At 51.1% G+C, this 26798-nt stretch overlaps 1 protein-coding gene across 12 annotated transcripts in view; it reads left to right on the top strand.

Annotated features, from left to right (window-relative positions):
• The window catches only part of LOC138837777 (death-inducer obliterator 1-like), a 56191-nt gene extending 33247 nt beyond the window's left edge, over positions 1 to 22944 (top strand). For 8 of the 12 annotated variants that reach the window (XM_070036782.1, XM_070036777.1, XM_070036781.1 and 5 more), the window contains 10 exons: positions 5179 to 5635; positions 5747 to 5906; positions 6433 to 6549; positions 6642 to 6746; positions 7106 to 7241; positions 7784 to 8312; positions 8539 to 8692; positions 9148 to 9237; positions 10055 to 10250; positions 18459 to 22944. In XM_070036782.1, coding sequence (XP_069892883.1) covers positions 5179 to 5635; positions 5747 to 5906; positions 6433 to 6549; positions 6642 to 6746; positions 7106 to 7241; positions 7784 to 8312; positions 8539 to 8692; positions 9148 to 9237; positions 10055 to 10250; positions 18459 to 21607 — 5093 coding nt within the window. In that variant the 3' untranslated portion in view covers positions 21608 to 22944. The other 4 variants (XM_070036785.1, XM_070036786.1, XM_070036788.1 and 1 more) reach the window with 4 other exon arrangements.
• The last annotated feature ends 3854 nt before the right edge of the window (positions 22945 to 26798 follow it).

The raw sequence follows: 26798 nt of genomic DNA on the forward strand, positions 1-26798 counted from the left end.
ACCTCTGAAGATGCATGCTGTGACTCTTCAACACAGTGTACAAGCTTCCACTATATCTAGATAAAGTTGTAAAATATAGTAGTCTTGTTGCACATCAACACTCACATAGTCTTGGCTTCTAAAAGTTAGAGAAAGTTCAGAATGTTTGCTACTTCATTTAAATGAAGGTTGGAGGCAACATTTATTTGCCACAGACCTGGAAGAGTCATCGAGAAGAACATAAGGTAACCACGCCTTCTTCGCTCGGAGTCTCCGTGGGCTGTCAGGAGGGGTCTGGAGGACTTCAGGGAGGGTACATGGACTATTTTAGCATATTCCTGTCATACTAGGTTTAGTGTGCAACTTAGCCGGTTAAACTGGCTGCTTCTTTCCTGGTGGTGGTTGGGAAGCCCCCATCCTTGTAAATCCTGGCATTCGGCAGCACAGCAGTAGCTGGGCAGACGGCACACTCGTGTGGCCGGCCACCCAGGTGGTTCGCTTTGAAGTGTAATTTGATTAATTCTTCCAACCTAGCATAAATCACAGTTCTGTTTTTCAAGACAATAAATGTGGAATCGTTAAATCAGAGATGCACAGTTGCAGTTTTTAGGCTTATGTAGAGTTAGCCTCCGTTAAAATGGAAGCGACTCAAATTCTGAACTTCACCAAGGAAAAAATACCTTTTGGTTTTTTGGTTTTTGGTTTTTTTTTTTTTTTTTTTACATTCCCAAATCACTGCAGTACTGATGGCTGTCTGCGGAGCATGATGACAAGTAGCCTGTGCTGCATGTCCCCGTAGAGAGGACGTCAGTAGCTTCCTGTGGCCTTTGAAGGATTTTCATATGGGGACAGGGCTGTCCTGCTGTCCGTGCCAACTTATGCTTATACCCTGCTCCAGCTCCCAAGTGCCACCATTCCCAGATTGAAGGATAATTTGAACATATAAAACATTGAATATTGTAGATGCAAACCATTTCTTTCTTGCCAGTATCTGGTTTTTACCCTAGGGAAGATCTTGTGGCTCCTGGGAACCTGAGCTGGTCATCCTGGAGCAGGTTTGTCTGAGGCCTAGTTTCCAGGTGTTGCGGATGAGACCCTGCCTGCCCTCATGGCGGCAGCCCTGCCACCTGGTAGGATGTAAGGCTTGGAGGGAATTGGCATCACTGGGTGAGATAGAGCTATGTGCAGACGAGATTGTCATCAGACACAGCTGCCTGGCAACATTGGGCTTATACCTTCTCTAGGGGATTGTGTTCCCCTGTTGTAACTCATTTGGGTAATTGCTCAACTGTCCCGAATTCCCTTAAGTGATTCCTTCAGTGGAGGGCAGATTTTCTCCCCTTATTTATTGAAGTTCGCTAGTGACACCCAGTGGCCAGTGGTCCTATAGCATCCTCGTTGGCCCTCTGACAAGACCCAGGATTTACGGTACCTTCCCCGTGCCCGGTCAACCCTGCATTTCTAGTGCAAACATGGCAGCAAGTTTTGTCTGGGATCACGGCCTCCCTTGCAGCGGGGCAGGGGAAGGGCACAATTCCTGGAGCTACTAACTTAGCATTAGGGAGCACATTTTTTCCCCTTGAGCGGGCTTTAGGACCAGTGATCAGAGAGGACTAATGGAATGGTTCCTCAAGCACGGGGTAGGTGGAGTGGCAGCAGGATACTCTGCAAGCCAACAGGGAAGGTCCTGGCCAGCAGAACACACAGGACTAGAGCCCTGAGGGCTGGGCTGTTTCTGAAACAGAACAGTCCTGGTGACTCTTTCTTGTCTTGGAAGCCACAGCACAGTTAAGTGAGTTTAGGAGTCAGTGTGGAAGTGCACACCTAACCCTAGTACTCAGAAAGCAGAGGTAGTAGGGTCACAGAGTTGAGGTTAGCCTCAAAGCTACCTGGTCCAGTGCCTGTGTGTGTCTGCCTTTGCCCCTTAAAGAAAAGGAGGGTTGGCAGCACAGTTGTGTGCAAAGGCCATGGGTTTGGCGCCTGACAGAGTAATCTCTGTTGCTGATATTCTAGTATCAGTTAACCCAAGCCCAACACTTCCACACTACCCTCCAAAGTAGATATTTGCTATGTAACCAGTCATTGGTGTTCCAGAAACCACTAGTTGCACGAAAGCTGTCAGAGGGCCATTCCCCTGTCATAGCAGGAGACCAGTCTGTGTCTACTTGTTGTCCATTACTGATCTTAGCAAGGATTGGTAACCTCTTCTTTACCTGAGTGGGGAGGGGGGTTGGGCCAGTACAGGTTGATGTCCCTAAAGTTAGATTTGGGGAGGTGGGGCCAAGTTTTTGAGACCTGCAGGTGTTTGTAACTAGAAACAAAATGCTCTCAGTTTAGAATGTACCACACAAGTATGTCAGGGTTTTGTAAAATTACCTAAAAGTGATTCTAAAACTCAATTCCGTAAAAGTGATTGGTTCTGATTCTCAGTTTTAATCACAGCCAGTTGCGAGCTTCCGTGACTGCTGGCTGGCTGGCAGTTTGGATACAGCTGCTGACCAGCGGTGGGCCTGCGGGCACCCTTCTCAGTGTAGGAGAGCTTTGGATATTGTCTAACACTCATCTCACTGCCCAAAATGTTCATCCCCTTCCTAGTCCCCTCCCAGAAAGTCGACTCATTTTATTTCACATGACTACACCAGAGTTGTAAGGAATAAATATTGCAGTAGTAGCTCTGGTTTCTCCTTGAGCGTATACACCTGATCTGTACTCTGAATTGGTTGGCTTTCCTTCTGATGAAACAATATGAAGGGCTGGGAAGGTGGCTCATTGGTAAAGTGCCTGCCTCGCATGCATGAAGACTGTATTTGGTTCCTCAGTACCACATACACAGAAAAAGCCACAAGTGGGGCTGTAGCTCAAGTGGTAGAGTGCTGCCCTTCAGCAAAAGAAGCTCTGAGACAGTGCCTAGGCCCTGAGTTCAAGCCCCAGGACTGGCACCATAAACAAAGTTGAGCCATTGTATAACAGTGCCCTAGACTAAACATTTCTTCCTACTGTGTCCCAGTTTCTCAAATATTGCTTTGTGGCCTATTTAAAAGCTCAGCTCTGGGTTTTTTCTGTTTGATTCTGAGGTGTAAGGCAGAGATGCAGCTGCAGATAGACACGTGCTGTAATGGTGAACAAGTTCACAGGGAGCCTCCAAGTACAGGTCTTAGAATCTTCCTTTGGCAAGTGGTCCCAGGAGTGTGAAGTTGAAGGTCTCTGAGATAAGGGGAGGGGACTGCCTCTTGTTAGAAAGTAATTAGCTAATGCAGAAACCCTTAAAGTTGGGATCCAGGTGTGGTAGTGTACTTTTGTAATCCTAAAAGGTAAGAGGATCACAAATGTGGGGCTAGCCTAGGCTCTGTAACACATTCTTGTCTTCAAGAAAGATGGAGGAGGAGGGGACTGTAAACTTGAGATTGGCATCTACAAACCACACGTGCTGAATTGTGTGCCTTATGGTGATGGTGCCGGCTTGTAGAGCAGCTCTGATGACCCCAGGACCCTGTCAGTGTGGCCAGGTCTGGCCAACCTCAATGGAGCCCTGGGCGTGGGGCACCTGGAGAGGAATCTGGACTCAGGCCTTACTTGTAGTTTGACTTGGCTCTTTCCTCAGCTTTCCAAGCCTCCACATAGAAGAAATGGTCACTGGGGTTTGTGCTCCTTAGTTGTTACCACAGGAGTGGTTAGCGCATCGGGTGACATGCTGTAACTTTTAGGGATTCACTACTGCAGGATGTGGGAGGAAAGTCCACCTAACGGCAGCCTTGGTGGTGGTGTCTGTCCCTTGCTTGGTGGGACAATGGCAGTCCCAGCACCCTTGCTGGGGCCTGTACCTGGCATCTACTTCCTCATCTGCGTGCTTGTCCAGTGCACCACGTAGACAAAGCACTGTCTCCCCAGGGCTACAACACTGAGCCCCAAACTCTGCTGGGCCCAGTGTTTTCACGTGATCAGTTCTGTGCTGACTTGAGGAAGGTTTTGTGCGGTTGAGGAGCTTTGACTTGAGCTTTGGTGACCATCCTTGTTTGAATTAGAAACACCAGGTTGTCAGCTGGGCACCAGTGAATCACACCTGTAATTCTACTACTTGGGAGGCAGAGGTTGGGGGATTCTTAGTTCAGCTAGCCCAGGCTCATGGCCAGCATAGGCAAAAAGTTTGAGACCCTAGTCTCAACAGAAAAAAATGGTGGTGGTGGCACACAGTTCTCATTCCAGCTGCAGTGGGAAGCCTTCAGTGCAGGCCAGACAGAATCTGCAGGTTGTGGAGACGTGAGCAGTTGACTCCACTGCATCGTTAGCATCTGACCAACTGGCATTACGATGGATTGTACATCACAGCTTTGCCACTTTTCCTGTTCTTACTAACAGTATCTTCAATTAACTTGGCCAGAGGGTGACAAAGTGACATGGAGACACCCACCCACCCACCTAGGTGATAGAAGTACCATCCTCCAAGCCCCCATGGTGGAAAATACGTGGAAGATCTTGTTCATTTCCCTCCCCTGAAAAGATTAAATTCAAGCTTGTTTTTAAAAAAAAAAAAAAAGTTACAATTGAATTCTTAAAGTACGATTCCAACTTATTGAAAATAGGAATTTGCTCTTCAGGGTTTTCTTGTTTTGGTCTGGGGCGGGGTTTAGGGCTTGAACTCTGGGCCTGGGCACTGTCCCTGAACTTTCAGGCTTAATCCTATGACTTTGAGCCACAACTCTACTTCTGGCTTTTTGGTGGTTAATTAAACATGAGATTCTCAGGGACTTTTCCTTCCTGGGATGGCTTTGAGCCACAACACTGAGACTTTAGCCTCCTGAGTAGTGAGGGCCACAGGTGTAAGCCACAACGTACCTGGCCTGTACTCCAGTTTTATAGCTTAGCTAGTGAACAGAGCCTTTGAGAGTTTGTTGTTGGAGATAAAAGGTTTAGTCAGGTGGTAAAGCACCTGCTTGGTAAGTTCAAGACCCTGAGTTCAAACCACCACACTGCCAAAAGTTAAAAGGTTTAATAGGGCATTTTTCTTTTGAAATAAAGTGTAATCATTATCACAAATACTGCTGAGAGCTATCTCATAAGTAAAACTTGTTTAATTTTAAGATTTTAAGAACTATATTCTCTAACATTATAGAATGCTTGCTAATTTAGAGGTAAGGTTGCTTCAGAGACGGGTGGCAGTGCATTTTCTCCTGCCTCAGCCTGCCTTTAATTCCTTTGCAGCCATGAAAGATGATAGGAGGACAGAGGACAGAACTGTGGTAGCCCCAAAGAAAATAGCTCCTCCTGGATCCTTGGTGGGCAGACAACCTTCGCCTAGAAGTCTGGTTCCAAAGAAGCCTTCTCCCTTTGCGAATGTGCCAGGAGCCAAGGCGACCGCTAAAAAGTCACCCTCAGGCTTCAAGGGCACCATCCCCAAGAGGCCGTGGATCGCCGCTGCTCCTTCAGGTCCTGCTGCCAGGCAGGCAGGAGCCATGTCTACTGCTGTGACAGCAGCTCCCAAAAAGTCCCCTGGCTCTGCAGCTGTGACCGGAGCCATCAGGAAGCCAATGGTAGCCAATGCTGCTGCAGCCACTCCAGCCCCAGGCCGCCTCGGGGCCTCCGGCCCAGCCCCAGCACAGCCAAACTCACAAATACGGCAAAATATAAGGCGCTCCTTGAAAGAGATTCTATGGAAAAGGTGGGCTGTTCCTGACTTACCCTTTGAAATAGAAGGTGCTCTATTGTCACTGTTGAAAAGGTAATACATGTAAATGCAAATGGCTGATAGAGTCCTTTTTCTTCTGCTCAGAGTCAGTGACAGTGATGACTTGATCATGACAGAAAACGAAGTAGGAAAAGTCGCCCTCCATATCGAAAAGGAAATGTTTAACTTGTTCCAAGTTACAGATAATCGCTATAAGAGTAAATATCGCAGCATCATGTTCAACCTAAAGGACCCCAAGAATCAGGTCTGTGCATCAACACTGCAATTCTGGGGATGTCTAGCACAGGAAAACGTGGGCCTTACGGTTCACATTAGCGGTCTCGCAGTAGCACACCGGTCAGGGCAGTGTGAGGTGTTGGGTCCTTGCCTGTTGTGGCCCCTGTGGCCTGGACTGACTCCTGGAGTTTTCTCCTTCACCTCTCAGCCCCTTACCTGTGTTTTAGTATCTGGACCAAGTAACGTAGCCATGGTCAGCCAATGCCTAGTAGGAGTGATCACTCCCTGCCTTTAACCTAACTTTACCTTTTGTGTTCCAAATTGTGTACATAGTCTGTTTTCCTGAGGAGGGAGGTGCTGGGTTTTCAGCATAGTGCCGCAACATGGTTTTGAAGTCCAGACCTTGTGCTTCCTCCTGAGGCCTCTAGCAGTAGAGTGCTTAGGCTCTGTTTATGTGACCACTGCCCTCTGAGTCGGATTTCTTGTGTTGCTTTATGCCTTCGTACTGCTCCACATAAATACCCAGACGTTGAGTGAGAGGTGTTTGTTTACAGGGACTTTTCCATCGAGTTCTGCGAGAGGAGATTTCCTTGGCAAAACTGGTGAGGATGAAGCCAGAAGAGCTTGTGTCTAAAGAGCTTTCAGTGTGGAAAGAGAGGCCGGCAAAACCTGTGAGTGCTAATGGAGTGCTGCCTGAGGCTTGCCTCCATCTTCCCCTGGAATGCAGGGCTGACCACCTTTGCTTCTGCCTTTTTCATTGTAGGTGGCCGAGTCCAGGGCTAAGTTGCATCCTGAAAGCAAGAAGACCACTGTTAAGTCAGAAACCATTCCTGACATGGAAGATTCCCCACCAGTGTCAGATTCAGAAGTGAGCATTCAGGGCTGACAAAACTCATTCCAAATGCTTCTAGATGTCTTGTTTGAGGAACAAGGAACTGAACTTAAACACCTATACGTCTATGAATATAAAATCACAGTATTTTCTTAAGTACCTGTGTTCAGTATGCTCTTCTTGGGGGTGGTTCTCGGTATTTTTGAGACTAGGCCTCCCAGTACAGGCTTGCTTTGCACTTTTAGTCCTGTCTCCAGGGAACAAAATGCTACATTATGGGTATGCATGGTCATCATTAGTGGGCCCTGTTTCCTCGTGGTCCTTAGTTATACAAGACTTTGATGGTGATTTGTAGAAATGGCCTGCTCATGTTGGTCTGCTCCCTTTGTGTCTAGGAGCAGCAGGAGTCAGCACGAGCTGCCCCCGAAAAGAGTGCAGCCCCTCTCCTCGACGTCTGCAGCAGCATGTTGAAGGACACGACAAGCCAGCATCGGGCCCATCTTTTTGATCTAAACTGTAAGATTTGTACAGGTAAGCATAATCTGGAGACAAGATCTAGTTGAAATTCACTTACCCTTCTAAGGTTGGAGGTGCGGCTCAATGGAAGAGCACAAGGCCCTGAGTACAAACCCTAAACTGCCAAAAAAACAAAACATTTATCCACTATCCTCTTAAGAATGATTGCATTCCACCCAAGTTTAGGCAAACAAAAAAGATGAAAGTTTTTTTCTGATGTTTACAGAGTTGCTTTTGTTGGTGTTTTTGTGTGCTGGTCCTGGGGCTTGACACTCAGGGCTTGGGCCCTGTCCCTGAGTGTTTTTTGCTCAAGGTTGGCACTCTGCCACTTGAGCCACAAAAGCCACCTGTGGCTTTTGGTGGCCAATTGGAGATGTCAGGCTTTCCTGCCTAGGCTAGCTTCAGATAGACTAGATCTTCAGATCTCTCCTCAGTAGCTGTGGTTATAGGCATGAGCCGCCAGCACCTGGCTGCTTTTGGTACTTGGACAGACATCATCACCTACTCACAAAAAGCACTGAGTGATTTCTCATTCAGTTTTCTTATCAATTCTCTAGGTCAGGTTCCATCATCAGAAGATGAACCAGCTCCTAAAAAACAAAAACTGTCCACTTCTGTGAAGAAAGACGACTTGAAGTCCAAATATGACAGCTCTCCCTCTGATCCAGTTCCTGGTTCGGCTGATGAAAGGATCACAGAAACTTTGCCTGAAAATGCTTCTGAGCCAGACCTGGGAAGTGCTTCTCATCCACTCCTGGAGAGAAAATACTTCCCTGGACCCTCAGGAGAGAGTCATCCTGAGCCTTCCCCACTGGAAGGCCTCCCTCCGTCTGCTGCCTCCTGCGGGGCTGGGGTGGTCACTACCGTTACCGTGTCCGGCCGAGACCCCAGGACTGCTCTGAGTGGATTGTGCACAGTCACCACCTCCACTGTAGCCCACCTAGACAGCACCCACACAGCAGAAGCCAAATCTGACATGCTCAAGCCTGCTCTGACCCCTGTAATGGTGCCTAAGTCCATACTGGCTAAGCCGTCCCCATCCTCTGACCCAAGATACCCGTCGGTTTCATCCTCACCAAATCTCAGGTATGTTCTTAAGGTGGAGTCTGAATGAACAAAGAATATTTGTTTGTTTTGCAGTGATGAGAAGAAGCTAACTTTGCTTGGTCAGATTTGATCATTAAAATAGTTAATTGGCACAAGTAAGCTATCAAACTTGATCATTTCTGCTTGTGAATGTAAAGTCTCTATACTTTGGAATTCCTGTTTTACAAAAAGATTTACCTATTTTTAAAATGCTTTTGTCTTACAGCATCTCCGAGTCGCGGTCACCCCCAGAAGGAGACACGACTCTCTTCTTGTCTCGCCTTGGCACTATTTGGAAAGGATTTATTAACATGCAGAGTGTAGCAAAATTCGTCACTAAAGCGTATCCTGTCTCTGGGTGTTTTGATTACCTCAGTGAGGTTAGAACCAACCAAGACAGTGTGTGAATGTGTGGGTGTACCTTGTGGGAGTTACACATGTGACGCCCAGACCTTTGGCACCCTGTAGGGTAAAGCAGAAATGACTGGGGTGAAGCTGTGTGGATGGGGTAGAAGCATGGATGAGAAGTCACGCATCACAGTTACACGTTTAGTCAGGGCTTTCCCATGCCAGGCCTTGCATTTCAAAACTAAGGCAAGGACCAAACCTTTGCAAGGACATTGAGCCAACTGTGTGCTCATAGGAAAGGACATGGGCAGTATCTTCTGATTGTCATCCTGGTCAGCAGATGGTGGTCACCACACCACCCTTGGGTTAGGAACTCAGTCCTGGGTGGCAGTCCTGAATTTTGGGTATTGGGTACCTGGAGGTTCCTGTGTTGACTTGTTTCTGAACACTGCTGTTCCCTCGTTACTGACTCTAAGCTCTTGTTTAGGACTTGCCCGACACGATCCATGTTGGTGGGAGGATTGCTCCGAAGACAGTTTGGGATTATGTTGGCAAGCTCAAGTCTTCCGTGTCTAAGGTATCTGCTCATAGTATGATCTCAGCAGCAGTGGGAGATGCTGTTTGTAATCACATCTTTTTAACCTTTCCTTGTAACGGGCTCATATTTGCAATAGCAGCCTGAAACCTACTAGATAATTAAAATACTTACAGAAATTTTAAGTAGATGTGAAGGTATGTTTGAGTAATACACAAGCAGGAATTTGCTTCCGACTTACTGTAATTGTATACAGTTAAAATTCAGTATATACAGGCTTTGCTTCTTTCTCATGACTGAAGGTTCTAGAAGGTAGGGCAAGAGGGGTTTAGGAGCCTCAGACACTGGGCCTGGGCCTGAGAGCTGGCTCTGACTTCCACAGAACCCCTGAAGCTCAACTGTAGCTGATGTGTGCAGTATCCTTTGGTGGGGCTGGGCTCCTGTTTTCCTTACGGTCGCAAAAGGAGTTAGACCGTGTTGTTGAGGTTGGCTCTCCTGTGTGGACACACCCAGACTTCCCTGCAGGCCCCACAGCCTGTCGCCATGGCCTCCATCATCACACATGTAAAAACTTGCTCTGTTTCAGACACTGCTCAGCTGATGCCACACAAGGATCACTCGCTGACAGCCCTGTGAGGTGGAGGCTGAGCGAGGTTCAGGCTGAGACCAAGGTTTCAGGCCCAGCACTCTGGAGCTGAGCCTGTATCATCTTTACACCTGCTTAGTAGAACTATGGAAGTCAGAATTTGCTCAGACCCATTCCGGGTCCTGCTCTGAGGTTCAGGCTTGGGCTGTAGGGGTGCTGGTTTTAGGGCAGCCACAGGTGAAGGCTTCGCCCTGTGCTCTGCTTGCCTTGCAGGAGCTCTGTCTGATCCGCTTTCACCCTGCAACAGAGGAGGAGGAGGTCGCCTACATTTCTCTCTACTCCTACTTTAGCAGCCGTGGCCGCTTTGGGGTTGTAGCTAATAACAGCAGGCATGTGAAGGACCTCTACTTGATTCCACTGAGTGCTAAAGACCCCGTGCCATCTAAACTCTTGCCCTTTGAGGGACCAGGTAAGCGCCCATTTCCTGGGGATCATTAGGCACATTGGGTTCCTACATCTCTCTCCACTGGTAGGGAGTGCTACCCAGTGGTCACCAGGTAGATCTGTCTGCCCCACATGCTTCTTCCTAGAAGCCTGTTCTCTGAAGCATAGGGGAGTGGCCCTGCAATTCCGTCTAGTAGTATAAAAAGTACCCCAGATGTGGTACAAGGAAAAGGCCTGATGCTTCCAACCAGCCCGTTCACAGCCTCAGATGAGTGGACCATGCCGAATGCCCAGGACTCGAGGACCGTCCTCGAGAAGAGGAAGGCTTCTGGCAGGAGGCTCAGCTTGGAGTAAGTCGGTGTCTGTGAGCGGCCTCCTCCTTTCTGAGGGTGTCTCTCCCACAGGCTGGATTCCCAGGAGCAGGAGAAACAGTAACAAAAGCGTTTCTCAGGATGATTACTTATAAGTCCACTGCTCAAGGTTTTCTTTTTTTTTCTTTTTCTTTTTCTTCTTTTCTTTTTCTTTTTTTTTTTTTTTGTGGGTCCTGGGCTTGAACTCAGGGCCTGAGCACTGTCCCTGAACTTTGTTGCTCAAGGTTCGCACTCTACTACTTAAGCCCATGACCCCACTTTTTGGTGTTTAATTGGAAATATAAGTCTCATGACTCCCCTGCCTAGGCTGGCTTTAAACCACAATCCTCAGATCTCAGGCTCCTTCCTGAGTAGCCAGGATTACAGGTGTGAGCCACCAGCACCCAGCCCACTGCTCAAGTTTTAATATGTTCCTTTCACCTTTGGCAAACCGTTTTTGTGTTTTGTCATTCCTTAGAAGTACTATTTAAAGGATTATTTACAAAATAACCTAAAAAGTACTCCCAATTTGTCCTTGGTTGAGTTGATTCTCAAGGAGACTTGGTCCAAGGGTTCCAGTTCTTTCTTAGCCCCTTTGAAAAGTTGACATAGCTTCAGTTAAGGAATTGGCACTGGATACCTGAATTGAGTGTCTTCTTAACTGTACTGTCACCAGAGGGCTGGCCTAGTTTTTGTCTGGCACACACTGAATGTGCTTTGGAGGGCTGCTCCAGGTGCTGCCCAGACCCGTACCACCATACCCTTGGTCCATCCCTAGCCTGGGCAGGTTCACCTAAGGTAAATGGAATCCAAGGGCCCAAGTCCGTCATCCCAAGCGCGACCTCTGCCCACTTGGAACCTGTTCTTGGCACTTGGCATTGCTCAGCCTTTTGGAATTGTGTGCTCATAAAAGTATTAGTTGGTGTCAGTAATTCCAAGGTTAAATATTAATTGGCATGATGCATTGTTATTTTGATGCCAAGCACATTTCAAAAGCCAAGTGCTGTAGAAGGTCTTATCAAGTCCTATTTGGGGTAAAGAAATGCCACCTGTGGTGTGGCAGAAGGTGCCCGGGAGGTACCTGGTGACAGCTGTGTGAAGAGCACTGGCCCGAGTGCTCAGGACCCAGGGGAGGAGGTGTGCTGCTCTCCTGGAGGCGAAGATCCAAGCTGACCCTCAGCACCTGCGAAGAGTGGCGGGTCACAAGTGTGTAAGCTTGTGGGAAGTGGTCAGTACACCTGGGCTTCTGTGGTAGGGAAATGTGACACCATAAGCACCATCCAATCTTGGGTTCACAAAGAGCCTTTCCATTAGAGAGGCGGGTCCCAAGTCTTACTAAACAATTAAAGCAGTTCCATCCTCTCCCTGTCCCTGCCCTATCTCCAGTCCAGCATTGCCAGTTGAGGGGAGTCAAGTAACAAGCACGCTGAGAGTGCGGGTGGGCCTGGGGGACGTGACGGGACCCTCTGTGGTCCCTGCGAGGGGGCGTGGGAGGTGTAGAAGGACCCCCTGTGGTCTGTCCCTGCCAAGCGTGGGAATGGGTGGCGGCAGCAGTAGCCGGGAGAGCGGGAAGGGTCGAGGGGGCAGGGCCTCCATGTGAGCCACGTGGCCCGTCACACACAGTGTGACGAGAAAGCTCCACAGGAGCCCGTGGCCAGCATTCACAGTTACAGCAGGGACAGGTCAGGGCCACACCTTGCTTCTAGACAGCACAGCAGGGTGGGAGCTGGGGAGGAGCTCACCTTTGCCCCCCAAGTATAATGGGTGCTGGCCACAGTTCCTGCTCGGTGTCCAGCCACGCGGACACCACTGCTTACCACAGCATGCACGGAGGCCCTCACACTGCCTCGACGGGGACACTGAAAAGACAGGCGGATCCAGCACAAGAACGAATACGCTTTGCTCAGGTGGGAAGGAGAGCTGTAGGAGAGTAGTGAATGAAGTACTGCCCGTCAACTTTTGAGGACTTTTTACGTAAGGACTTCACTATCTGTTTTCATCTGCCTGCTCCACTGGCTAGAGTGATTGGGTGTGACGTTTGCACACGGGGGCACAGCAGCCTAGGCCAGGCCAGGCTGGGGGCTGCACCTGCCTCACACACTGATAGGTTGGCTTGGCATTTCCCAGGTACAGGTGTATGTGTGTGTCCCGTTCTGTAGTGCGTGCGTGCGTGCGGGTGTGGGTGTGTAAGACAATCTTGCAACCTGTCTGCACAGAGCCCCGTCCTCACAGCCCAGTCTAAGGACCTGCTTCACAGCATGCTAGGGTTCCTGCACTGCCCCAATCTACACATCTAAGAAGTGGTGCGATTGGCACCTGCCTGGACCCCTGGACCCTAAAGCCCTTCTCTTAATGCTAAGGCTCCAACTCTTCACTCAGCCTGAACACAAAGCTGTGTAAAACCCTATGGAAACACTCCAGCCTTGAGCCACTAGTCGAGGCAAGGACCAGCAGGAACAGAAGTACTTCGCGCGTGAGCGCCGGGCTGCCCTGCACAGTCACAGGTGCCCCCTCCCAAGCCGGGATGCTCACACCTGGGAAGCAGACCAAGGCGGGGGTGGGGGACACTGGAGCCATCTCATGGAACCTCCAGGTGGCCTGCTCCTTACTCCAGTCGTGCCGTAGTGAACAGAGCCATGGGAACTGCTCCCGTGGACTCCTCAGCACGCACATGGAGCACTCATCACCTTAGCACACATCCAGAGCTGCTGGGGTCTCTAGAAAACTCTTGTCCTTACAGAAGTGGGGTGTTCTTGTTCTGTCAGTGGCGTTTTTAGTGATCCAGAATCCTTATGTAAATGGAGAGTGAGAAAAGCCTAGATTCTTCTAGCCAAGCAGTCCACCTCTCCTCAGACCCTAACTTAACTGGACTTGAGTCAGCATCAGTGCCTGAGGCGTGCCCAGGGTGCCTGGGACGTTGGTCAGAACGAGACCAATCAAGGGGACATTCACCTCATCTGTGTCATGGCCCCAGAAGCTTAGATGCCACACAGCAGCAGCCAGGCTGGGGCCAACATGGGGCACTTGACCCTGCAGACGCCTAGCGTGGCTCAGGTCCCCTCTGAACACAGGGAGTCTCCCCAGACCGCCCTCCTCGAGCCCCTCCCTGACCCCATGCAGCCAACATTCCGGGAGGACTGTCAGGCTTAACTGCTCTCTTAGTTGGAAGGTTCTATGCCTTGAATACTAGCAGGTAAGCAGCTCTTCAGTTTTCATGTGTGTATACATCAGCTTTGCACAGAAACTGTAATCAAAGTCAAATATAGCACTGAATGGAATGTAAATACTTTCACATTCTAAATCAATAAAAATATGTCATGGAAACTGGTCACTGTTTGTCTGACTTGGAGAACTACATGGTAGCTTTTGACCACTGCGCTTCTTGTAAGCCATCATGACCGGCCTGAGCTGCAGGTGGCAGCTCCTAGGGACCCTCCACACCCTGCACATCAGAGTGTGGGCTGGCACTCAGACACCTGGGAGAAGACACACAAAGCCCCCTCCCTGTTCCTGAAACATGCACTGTGCCCAGTAGCTCTGTGCGGGTCTTAGGGACTCAGAACTGAAGAAGGAGGGATCTCTGAGTGCGTGAGTGTGTGTGGGGGTTGGGACGTGTAGTATCTCCCTCTTCATTTGCCAAATCTCTGTCCAGTCATGCTTGAGAACTGTTGCCTACTAACGCCACACAGTTTCTGTTCCAGCAGGTACAATTTTGTTTTGGCAGATTCAGACCACAAGAGGGTTCGCCAGGTAGATTTGGGACGTGGGGGCCTCGTTTTTGATAGCTGTAGAGTCAGGAGTTAGATTCAGATGGTTTCTTCAATAGAGGAAAGTGCCATCTTCAACACAGCAGCCTTGATAACGTGCATGAAGTCACTAGTGAGTACTTCTCGAGCCACTGCTCCAAACTCCCTATTGGCTGACACCTGGACACCAGTCCCCATGTTGGTCATGTCCTGGGAGATTAGCAAAAACGTTTTTCAGTGTGCCTCTTGGTCCTTGGATTCTCAGTCCCTACGTATGTAGTCTAATACCACTGAGACTGAGGCTGGATTTTTGCACCATGAGAATTTTAAGGAGGGCAGGCAGACAGGAGCTTCAAGGGCTTGTTTTCGTACATGGGATATCACTCCAAGGGAAAAGGAAAGCATGTCAGCGCCCCCATCCTTCGTGCTTCTGTTTGAGTGTGCCACCACCTGCTGTAAGCCACTGCCTGGAGAGGGAGGAAGGAGCAGCGAGCCCACTGGGCCCAGCACTGGCTCCCAGCCACCCTGGAAGTCTGCACAGCAGCCCTCACGCTGCCTAAATTGGTAGGGTCAACCTGGAATGTGGAACCTGTAGAACCAGACCTCTGGTGCTGTTAGAGCACGGCTGGGACCTTTTAGCCTCACTTCACATTTTCCTCCCAGTCACCTCACATAGCAAGTTTAGAATGACACTTTCCTTCAGTGAGAGTCCTCAGGCCCAGGGTAGATAACAATAGAAGATGCTTTCAAGGTACTAGCTACAATCTTAGATAGTAATATACCTGTGGTAGCATCAGCACGTAAATTTGCTGTGAGGGAATATGCATTCCGGGGTGGCCATCTTGAGTTTAGCCTCTTGGAGAGGATGTGTGGGGCCCGTCTGTGAAGCTGAGCCCCTATTGCGTGCACATGGGACAGGAGTTAGCAAAGGTGCTTAAAAACAACTGCTGGTCAGATGTCAGTCTTCAGGCAGCCTGCGGTGCTTAAAGCCAGTGTGAATATAAGTGATGGGAGCCTTGTCAGGGCTTCGACAGGTCATCTGTAGGGTCTTGCCTAGCTGGGATATGCTCGTTCATTCTTAGGCCGACCACTGCACAAGGAGAGGGCTGGGACACCATTACTGAAATGTTAACATGCCTGATTTTTTTTTTTTTTTTTTTTTTTTTTTTTACCTTTTCTGGCCAGTCCTGGAACTTGAACTTGGGGCCTATGCTCTACCGCTTGGGCCACAGTGACACTTCCAACTTTTTTCTGAATAGTTTATCGAAAATAAAGAGTCTCACAGACTTTCCTTCCTGGGCTGGCTTCTAGCCATATCCTCAGATCTCAGCCTCCTGAGTAGCTAGGGATTTAGCAGTGGTGTGCACAAGCTCCAACTCCAACCTGTGGGTCTCCTGGATTCAGGTGGCAGAGCCCCTTTCCAGGACAAGTGGTTGACACTGAGCTGCCCCTCTGCTTCCCCACACCAAGGCACCCAGCCCTAGTCATCGCGCTGCTCTAACCTCTAAGCACAGCCAGCCAGGCCCGTGCTTCCTTCCCTGGGTGTCAGATCTGAACAAGAGCCTCACTTGGAGCTGCTCTGTAGACTTCGGCTTGTTCAACAATTCCCTGTTCAAACCTGCTCTGTCGGCTCTGGGACTAGTTTCAACAGACACCTATCTAGAAAGGCCGGGAAAGCTGGTTTAACAGTTGATCATACATAGTACTGGCTTTGAGTAAACCATAAAGCACTTAGTAAATAGCTACCACAGTGAAAATATTGCTGCCTTTAATTTTAAGATGCCCCTAATTCGTGTCACATGGGCCTACAGATTTGTTCGGGGGGAATTCAGATGCATTCAGGGAGCCAGCCTGGCTTTGCCATTCTTGCCCCTCGGCTGGCTCTTTACCATGCCTTTGTCAGTGGGGGTTGGGGTCCATCCCAGTTACAGCTAGTCTCAGCTCTTGGAACCGCCACCCCTCCGGGCAGTGCACCTCAGGATGCCTTGGAGGGAGCAGCAGCTGTGCACAGAGGCTGGTTGCCAGCGCACAGTGGCCGGATCGTGGGAGGGGGTGACCCCTCATGCTCCACGTGCCAATAGCGAGGTTCCTACCAGGAGGCAAAGATGACACATACTTAGAACTACATAACAGTGGCTAAAACAACAACATGTAATTTATGTTAATCTTTAAAATCACTAAGAATAAGAAAATGATGTGGATAAAGTACTTTTGAAATGTCACAATAATGTTAAATTACCTGTAAATTACATGCATGATTTAATTTTAGGTCTGTCGGTGATACTGAAACACTGTCCTTGGTCATGTTCTTCTAAGTTACTATTTTATTACCCGGACTTTTCTCCTTGGCGTCCTCACTTTATTTGAGTAGTAGCTGTGGCACTGAATAAATGTTCTGAAATAAATGTTCATTAACACTCCTGATCTTGGAATAACCCTTTTTTTTTTTTTTTTTTTTTTTTTTTAATTTTTGCTGGTCCTGAGACTTAAAGAGCTTGGGCTCTGTCCATGAGCCACCTTGTGCTCAAGGCTAGGGCTGTGCCAGTTGAGCCACAGTGACTCTTTGGCTTTTTCTGAGTAGTTTATTGGAGCTAAGAGTCTTACAGACTTGCCTTCTGGACTGGCAGCAAACCTATCCTCAGATCTCAGCCTCCTGAGTGAGTAAGGTTACAGGCATGAGCCACCAGCACCTGACTTTACAATAACCTTTTTTTAAGCCGGGCGCGGGTGGGCGCGGGTGGCTCATGCCTGTAATCCTAGCTACTCAGGAGGCTGAGATCTGAGGATCTCCGTTCAAAGCCAGCCTGGGCAGGAGAGACCATGAGACTCCTATCTCCAATAAACCACTAGAAAACCGGAAGTGGTGCTGTAGCTCAAGTGGTAAAGTGCTCGCCTTGAGCTGAAGAGCTGAGGGACAGCACCCAGGCCCAGAGTTCAAGCCCCACAACCGCTAAAAAAAAAAAAAAAAAAAAGAATAACCTTTTTTAAAGAAATAATTACCTAAAAGCAGTGTGTACTAAAACTTTCCTCCCTATGGTGGGCTTTTTACCTCCAGGGTAATGAATGCCTTGTTCTTAGGAAGCCTTGAGTATTAGACAGACAGACAGATATTATTTACATAGTTATTAGTTAGATATTAGGAGTTGGGGTTGGGAGAGGGGTTGTTTAGTTTTATATTGTGGGGCTTGAATGTAGGCCTGGGTGTAGTCACTGGGCTCTTTTGCTCAAGTCTAGCACTCTACCATTTGGAGCCATAGTGCCACTTCTGGTGATTCATTAGAGATAAGAGTCTCACAGACTTTCCTCCATAGGTTGGCTTTGAACCACAATCCTCAGATCTCAGCCTCTTGAATAGTTAGGGTTATAGGTGTGAACTACAAGTGCACTTTTTGGATTTTTGTTTTTTGGCTTTTTCCCTTTTTTCTTTTAGGTCCAAGACCAGGACTTGAACTTGGTACCTGTCACTTTTGCTCTACCAACTGAGCCATGTCTCCAGCCCCTTGTTGTTGTGAGACTTAGTCTTACTATATGTACTTCAAACTTGAGTGGGTTAGTCCCCAATCAAAACAATTGCCATTCATATGTTTAGCCTAACTTACGTGTGGCAAGTCATAAATCTGAAAAGGGCTATGCCCTTCCTGACGTGTAGCAAGGCACAGGAGAAAGCCTCGCCAAAGGCCTGGGGTGTGGCTGGATCAAGCAGCTTCTGCCCAGCAAGCATGAGGTCCTGAGTTCAAACCTCCATACCACCCCTCTCCCCACAAAAGCACAGCTGAGATGCTGTCCCCACAGCCCATGTAAGATGTCGATACGTAGCTTTTCCCTACCCTCTCCACTGCGCACTGCTGCCTTAGCGTTAGACATAGCTTAAAAACATGGAACAAAATTGTGATGGTGGGATTCATTTTCTTAAGACTTGAGCCCTTGGTTTATTTTTAGACAGCTGCTACTAGGACCAGACAGACACTGATACATTCAGGACTTGGGACCACCTGGTCTTTTGCAAAAGAAAAACAAAACAAAACAAAAATCCTTTCTCAGAGAGGTCTCGCTTCACTTATTAAACATTGCTCCTGAAAAGACCATCGATGAAAAGGGGATTTAGAGTCTAAAATCTACAATTATTTTGTTTTCCAGGCCTTGAGTCACCACGTCCAAATATAATCCTCGGGTTGGTGATCTGTCAGAAAGTAAAGCGCTCTTCCACTGCCGGAGAGGGAGATGAGAAACGGGCCCGGATTCCGCAAGAAGAAGCGGATGTTCCAGTCTATCCCAAAGCAGCGTCAGCCCTGCCGTCTGAGAAGCAGCCTAGCAGGTGCCCGCCGTACCCTGCGGACCTGGCTGTCAGCACCACGCCCCCCGGCTCTCCTCCACCTCCACCCCCTCTCCCTGAACCTCCCGGGGCGAAAATGCTGCCGTCCCTTAGGCCAGGGGCCACCGGCATGGCCACCGCGCCTGCCACGTCAGCCGCCAAGACCGCTTCACCCCTGGAGCACATCCTGCAGACTCTGTTTGGGAAGAAAAAATCATTTGAGCCCCCTGCTAAAGAGTCTGCAGGACCTCTTCTGGCTCCCCATCCCGATTCCAAAGCCCAGGGCGACGACAGTGGCCCTGCGGCGGCTCCTTTGCTAGACCCAATCGTCCAGCAGTTTGGTCAGTTCTCAAAAGACAAGGCTTTAGAGGAGGAGGAAGACGACCGTCCCTATGACCCCGAAGAAGAGTATGATCCTGAAAAGGCCTTTGAGGCCCCTCCTGCCGAGCGAGGAAAGCTCCGTGACGTGGAGATGGCTCCTGAGACGGCCGAGAGGGAGGAGGTGGCCTATGACCCTGAGGATGAGACCATCCTAGAAGAAGCCAAGGTGACCGTGGATGACCTACCCAACAGGATGTGCACAGACATGAGCAGCAGCTCCTCCGAGAGGCCTGTGGCGTACATGGCCGGTGTCTCCACGCCCTCTCTGGTTGAGCAACAGAAAATGCTAGAAGAACTGAACAAGCAGATTGAAGAGCAGAAGCGGCAGCTGGAGGAGCAGGAGGAAGCTCTGCGGCAGCAGCGGGCGGCCGTCGGGGTCTCCATGGCACACTTCTCTGTGTCGGACGCCCTGATGTCGCCGCCCCCCAAGTCGTCGCTGGCCAAGGCAGAGCCGTTCGCGCAGGAGCCGCAGGCCTCAGACCTCGGTCAGGGAGCACTGGCAAGCCACGGCCCGGACGCCAGGCAGAACAGAGACCCACGGCAAGCCAGGCGGCTGGCGGCCGAGAGCACCGATAGTGAGCCACCCCCCAGGGTCCAAGTGGGCAGCGCGCTGGGCCTACAGAGCCCCCTGCCTGGGCGGGAGACGCCTGCTGGGGTCACAGCCGGCCCGGGGCCCGCGCTGGGCCAGGAAGCAAGGGAGCCGGGGCTTGCCCCCTGGGCTCCGGCCGAAAAGCCTATGCCCATGCCCGAGCAAGAAAGCCAGCGGTGTGAACACCCCGGGAACCCCGTGCCGCTGCCCTTGGAGAACATCCACCCCCCAGGTGCGGGGGAGAATGCAGCCAGGCCTGCCCGAAGAGTGCTGCTGCCCACCCCCCCGGGCCCCGCCTTCCAGCCTGGCTTCCCCCTGCAGAACGACACGCAAAGCTTCGGCGCTCCCGGGGCTCGGGAGCCTTTCTCCAGTCCAGTGTTTGCACCTCAGGAAAAGCCTCTGGTCCCATCCCAGTATGAGGACCTAAGGAACATTCCGGCCGCCGGGAAGAGCGACAGCCTGGCCGTGGACACAGAGGGCGGCAGGGAGCCGCATCCCAGGCCTTTGGAGGGCACGGCTCCTTTCCTCTCTCCGGGGCAAAGGGGAGGGCCCCCTCCCCCCCAGTTTCCCGGCCAGCGCGAACTCACACCTCGCACTTTTGGGGTGCCAGGACTCCATGGCCCCAATTTCCCAGGTCCAAGGGGAGCTGTCCCTCCATTTCCAGAAGAGAGTATGGTTCCTAACAGTGAGGGGCCGAGAGGCCCTCCGCCCGTCAGGTTTGGGGCCCAGAAGGGGCCCATTCCGTCCTTATTCTCGGGGCAGCGCGGGCCTCCGCCTTTCGGGGACGGCAGGGGCCCCTCGGCCTCTTACCTTGGGCCCAGAGGCGGCGCCCCTGGCCAGTTCGAAGAACACAAGGATCTTCATGCAGACCAGCGGGAATCGCAGGACGCCCCGTTAGGCGAGATGCCCGGCCCCTCCGCCCCGTGTGATGGACCGGAGCAGGCTCCATTCATGGGGAGCAGGGGCCCCACGCCTTTCCAGTTCGGAGGCCAGAGGCGGCCTCTTCTGACTCAGATGAAAGGATCTCGTGGAGGTCCCCCACCCTCTCAGTTTGGAGGCCAGAGGGGCCCGCCCCCAGGTCATTTTGTGGGTCCTCGGGGGCCCCATCCCAGTCAGTTTGAAGGGCCCCGAGGCCAAGCACCCGGCTTCATGCCTGGCCCCCGTGGTGTTCAGCCGCAACAATTTGAGGAACAGAGGGTGAACTCACCCCCCAGATTTGCAGGGCAGAGGCCCGCGGCACCCCTGCCGTTTGGGGGGCCGAGGGGCTCTGCACCCTTCTCCGAAAAGAACGAGCAGACAGCTCGATTTCACTTTCAAGGCTCATCCTCCCAGGCGGGGAAGCCTCCACCGAGGCCCCTGCTGGAGCTCCCCAGCCACCCTGCACAGCACCGGAAGGACAGGTGGGATGACACAGGCCCAGCCCTGCCCTCGGGCGCGGCGCCCGGACAAGGCCCGGAGGCCGATGGGCAGTGGGCAGTGTCGGATTTCCGAGAAGGCAAAGGCCATGAGTATAGGAACCCGGCCTTTGAAGGGAGGCAGCGGGAGCGGTTTGAAGCCGGCCCCAAAGAAAAGCCACTGGACGAGCTTGAAGGGCCAGACAGCAGGCAAGGCCGGGGGTTTGAAGACAGGAGGCGAGATCGGGAGCGAGGCAGGAACTGGAGTCGGGAGAGAGACTGGGAGAGAAGCCGGGAGTGGGAGCGACACCGGGAGAAAGACTGCGGCCGGGACTGGGACCGGGGCCGGGAGAGGAACGCCAGCAGGGACCGGGGCCGGGAGAGGAGCAGGAATCGTGACCGGGACAGGCGGCGAGACCGAGACAGGTCCCGCAGCAGAGAGCGTGACCGCGACCGGGAGAGGGCTCGGGACAAGGAGCGGGAGTCACGGGAGCGCGGCCGCGAGGCCAAGGACAACAAGGAGCACGGCCGGGGCCGGGAGGGCGGCCGCGACCCGAAGCCCGAGGCGGCCAGGACCCCCGAGGGGGGCGCTGCCGCCTCGCAGGCCTAGAGGCCTGTGGGCCCTGCCAGACGCGTGTGCGGCCCGAGGGGTGTCCTCGGGGACACAGGTCACCTGTGAAGGATCCTCTTGAAATGCCAAGTTCATAAAATGTGTTGAGCAAAGAGCTTTTGAGACAGCTATGAACTTAAATGCAGGATAGAATCTTCTGGACTTTTAAAGAATTACTGTGATGTGGTGTGTAATGGTTCCTTAAACTTTTCCCATCTCTTCAACTCTTTTCTTTTAAAAAGCCCAAAACCTCAGTGTTTCCATTTAAGATTAGAGAAATGGGAAAATGCCTATAAAAGCATATTGCTTTTTCATATTATAAAGTTATCTTTTCCAATAACTTGACTGGTGTAGATATTAAGGGAATTTCAGTAGACTTCTAGAGCCGTAGCTTTTCTGGCATCTTGTCTGCTGCGTGTTCCCGAAGCTGCTGTGGAAGACTGGCCCACGGCCCGGCGGCGGCTGTGGCTCCCCTTGCAGTCTTGGTAGCTTACCTGGAATGTATTGTCTTAGAAATTTTTTCCAAAACCGATTTAAAGCAACATCAGACCTAGTAGAAATTGTTGCATTTTAATAACAGGTTACTGAAAAATGTTCAGTTTGTCAGCCTAATGAAAAAGTAAAGCAATTAAGAATATTTTAAGAGGGTGGGTGGGTGTCTCCCTTGGATGTGTACAATCAGGAATGAGTTGTGAAATTCTGCCCTCCAAGCAGCTCCCCAGGTCCTGGGCTGGGCGCCGGTGATCATTTGAAGGTTTGTCACTGGAATGGAGCGATATTTGTACAAAGTCTGAAGGAGAAGGTGGTGGTATTTCAAGAAGCATAGGCGAGGCCAAGGGCGTTCCCGTGGGAAGTGTGAATAGAGAAAGCCTTGCTAACTTATTTGCCTGTACAAATACACTTTGATAATTCTTTTTATATTTTCATAAACTTTCTTTTGCAGATACAAAATTAGAAAATTTCATTTGTTCTTTGAGGTCTTTTATTCCATTGTACATCACTACAGATTTTTCACTTTATAGCACAAATTTTCAGTTGAGAAAACATTGACAGCGCTTTGGACTGTCTGGTGATACACGCCAAGTGTCAGTAGCTAAATAACATTGAAGTGAGTGAAAGTTGCAACATCTAATATGATGCACAGATTTTTTTACGTATAAAGCAAATTTTTCTAATTTAAATACCCAAGTGTAAAAATCAAGTGTGTTTCTTTAGGTTTACTTGATAGAAATTTCTGTACATTGTATTTTGTATTGCAGAGTGTTATATCACTGTATATTACAGCACAGGACTTCGTAGGTTTTGTTACTTGAAGTAGAATAAATATCCACAGAGTTCTTGTCTCGGTCTTCACTCAGCCTGACCCCTGCTGCAGGGGTGCGGCCAGGGCTGCCGCAGTACCTTGGCAGGCAGGGCCTCCCGGAGCCTGTCTTGGGGTACTGAGGGCCTCTCCCTGTGTTTGCGATGGGCAGTTATAACCAGCTGGAGATGGCTGGTGACTGGCCCTGAGAGCCCCTGCCTGCGGGGCGGAGGCCACCGCTGGAGGTTTAATTGCTGATGGCGACCTGTGGTTGGAGCAAAACATAGGTGCAAGAGGCGTGAGCCAGCATTCTTTGATGGAGTGTCCCCCAAAGCCTGGCCCTTTGCCACTGGTTCACCTTAAAGGGGGTTTCTGGGTGGTTAAGCTGCTGGTTGGGCTGAGTTGGTTGGACAAGGGTGCTGTCTCCTGGTGACACTGCCCGCTGAGACCACCTGGCCAGCCAAGAGCAGAGACCCTGCGGGGGTCTTGTGAGCCAGAGCTTGCTGAGCAGAGTGTTGTGGCACCTGTGGCGTCTCTGACCACCGTCCCCTCGGCTGGTCCTCTGAGGCGTCTGGGGGCCACGCAGCCCACTGGCATCCCGTGGCCACCCAGGCCACCTTTGTGCTGGCCCTGCCACCTTGGAAACACTTGTTCTGCCCTAAGCAGCACAAGGACACCCGCCCCAGGAAGACACTTGAGCTCCACAATGGTAAAGGCCAGGTGCTGCTGCCAAGATGTGCTCCACACAGCGCCACCCACAGGATGGGCAGACCCCGCAGACGTCTGGGCCTGGGGTTGCACCGGAGGGGATGTGTCGTCCTCGTCCATCCCAAGCCTATGGGAACCCTTTGTGGGGCCATGTGGGCATGACTCCAGCCCTGTCCCGTCTGCAGAGGCCCTCACCCTGGCAAGGGTGTCTGTCAGTGAGAGGAACAGCAGTGGGCACAGCTCTGGCCGAGCTCTGGGAAGAGGTGACCAGCACGGCTGAGGCAAAAGACAGATGTCTGCCAGGAAAAGCTCAGGGCCACAGCAAGCGCCAGGAAGCAGCAGAAGACGCTGAGTCTACCCTGCTCCGCACCTGCCGGGAGAGGTGGCGCACTTGGGGGCGACGTGGGCGCCACTGGTGGGGGCCCAGAAGTGTTGGATCTGTTTCCCTTCATCTTTTTCCCTCTAATTCTCTTACAAAATTGAGGTTTTATAGGATCTTGGGTTTGGGTTTTTCTTTTCACTGTCACATTTGAGTCATTCCCAGACTTCACCTGGCACCCTGGGTGGGTTGAGCCCATGTTGGGCCAGGCTGTGCCCGTGGCAGGGCCTCCAGTTACTGGAATTGCAGGAAAGCTTCCCCGGACTCCAGCATCGCAGAAGAGCCGCCGTGGCCCCTCTGCTGCATCTGCAACTCCCGGCCGCCTCTTCTAGCGGGTACGGCGCGGTCGCCTGTGGTCTTACGAGCACTCTCCCCAGGGAGCGCAGGGGGCCCAAGCCACAGCAGTGCACACTGGGCTCCCGTGTCACACGGATGGGCCTGCGGCGGGTGCCAGCTTGATGGGACCCGGCCTGGGGGGTACCCACTCGCTTGTCTTGCTGAGTCAAGCCATCCCTCCCTGGCCCAGCCACCGTCTGGTCCCTGGTCTGCCATGAGCTGCTGTGTGGCTGGGGGCATGGGGGAAGGGTGATGAGGCCCCTCCACAGATGGAGGGGAAGGTGGCGTGGCCACACAGCTGCCCACACAGGACACTGCCAGGCGGGCACCACACATCCACATGGGACACTGCCTGGCCGAGGCGCTAGCTGGAGCGTGCCCAGCAGCTGGGGCAGTTGGCAGGTGTGGATATATGAAGGAGGACCTGAGGGGACAGAAGGTGGCTGTGGGTAGCCAGGGCCAGGCGCCCATCGGTGAGGGCTGGACACTGCTGGCCACTCCGTTGCAGGGTTATCACGTGCGCTGCGTGCGTGTTGGGACCTTACAGCCTCGGGCCCGGAAGGGAAAACGTGTCATTGGGGACTTCCAGGAGGGGCCTCAGCTTCCACACACATGTACGTGCAAGCAAGTGTACACACGCACACCCACCCGGAAAGCTGGGCAGGCCGGGGAGGGGCAGGGCTTGCCCGCTTGGCTACTGTTGCTGGTGTGTTGGCGGGCGAGCCGGGTGCAGGGGCCGCAGCCAGGCCGGTGCCCGCTCTGCTGCCCGTGCCCGCGGCTCTGAAGCCGCTGCTCTTCCTTGGCCCTCCACCCCTCGCGCAGAAAACTCAGCCAGACACTCGGAGCAGCACGCAGGACCGTGAAGTGCCAGAATCTTCCGAGGGGGGCCGTGACCCAGTCCGGCTAGTGTGACATGGATAATCACACCAGAGACCCCTGCATGCCCCGGTACTGCTCAGCCTGTGATCCTAAACTACTCAGGATCACGCAATCTGAGGATCATGGTTCAAAGCCAATTAACCAGAGAAAAGCCTGAAGTAGAGCTGCGGCTTACATAGTACAGTCCAGCTTTGAGTAAAAAGGCACAGTGCCTTGAATTTAAGCCCCAGTGCTGATGCTCTCACACACATACACACTCCAAACAAGTTTTTAAGTTTTTTACTTTGGAATTACTATTAAAGGAAATGTAAAAAGAACACAGAGAAGTCAGTCTCCCTCTCATCCAGTTTCCCTCAACGATTAGACTTTTTAATATAGCAATAGTATCCCCTCAGAACTGGAAACTGACAGCTGGATGCATCTGTGCAGATCTAGGCTATTTTTCATTCAGACAGCCCCCACCCCTATTGGGACACAGCTTCCTGTCACCGCGGGCTGCCCTGCTGGCGGTTGGTTTTACCAGACACTTTTATAAGTGGTAAATATCTCATTAACTGGCTAACAAGGCCTACAAGCCAAGAGGTCCACCTTCAAGCTGTCATGTTAGCTGTCTTGTCACTGGCTAACTCAGTGTGGACAGCACTGGTGATCCTGCTTTGGGCTTTGCGTGCATCAGGCTCAAGTTCAGGGCCCGCCCACTTGCAGGATTTCCTGTCTTAGCAGCGCTTCTTCACCACTGTTCTTGCCATGTGTTGTCTTTTGCTTCTCCTAACCTTGGGATGATACCTGTCATCATAATGGCTCTGACATAGTTCTCCTTTATAGAGGTTTTGGAATTTTTATAATTCAGCATATGCCTAAAACAGAAACCAACAGAAAATTAAATCTTTCCTAGTGTGTTCACTATATTTCTGTATTATAGCAAATTTATATTGTGCTTTTTGTAAGTACCCCTACTTTTTTTTTAAACAAGGTGTGCTTGCTCCAGCCAACTGTAATTAAGTTTCTTGAGAACAACTTGACTTACTTGTGGTGTGAGGGAGTCCCTGAGAGCAGGCCCCTCTGCTCCTGGGCTTCCTTGAAAACAGCTTTGCTTGTGGCTGCCCAGCATCGGATGTTCTAGATCTGTCGTGACTTGAGTGAGTCATGTTATATAACCTGTGCCAGTGTCACATTTAGAATCTTCTCACTTAGGGTCTACAGCATGCTATAAACTTAATGATTATATAGTTAGTGGCTTTATAATTTTGATTTTTTTTGTTTTTGTTTTTGTTTTTTTTGGTCCGGTCGTGGGGCCTGAACTCTGGGCCTGGGCGCCGTCCCTCAGCTCTTTAGCTCAAGGCTAGCGCTCTACCACTTGAGCCACAGCGCCACTTCTGGCTTTTTTCTTTTTGCTTATGTGGTGCTGAGGAATCGAACCCAGGGCCTCAGGCATGCAAGGCAAGTGCTCTACCACTGAGCCACCTTCCCAGCCCTATATAGTTTTGATTTTTAAATTTTGATCATTGCAATCATCTGAAACCTTTTGTATTGTGTAAAATAAGTGCGCTAATATTTTTTCAAAATGACTATTCAGCGGTCTTGATATC

This window comes from Dipodomys merriami, unplaced genomic scaffold (assembly GCF_024711535.1).
Source record: "Dipodomys merriami isolate MVZ:Mamm:240054 unplaced genomic scaffold, mDipMer1.0.p SCAF_275, whole genome shotgun sequence".
Classification (NCBI taxonomy): Eukaryota; Metazoa; Chordata; class Mammalia; order Rodentia; family Heteromyidae; genus Dipodomys; species Dipodomys merriami.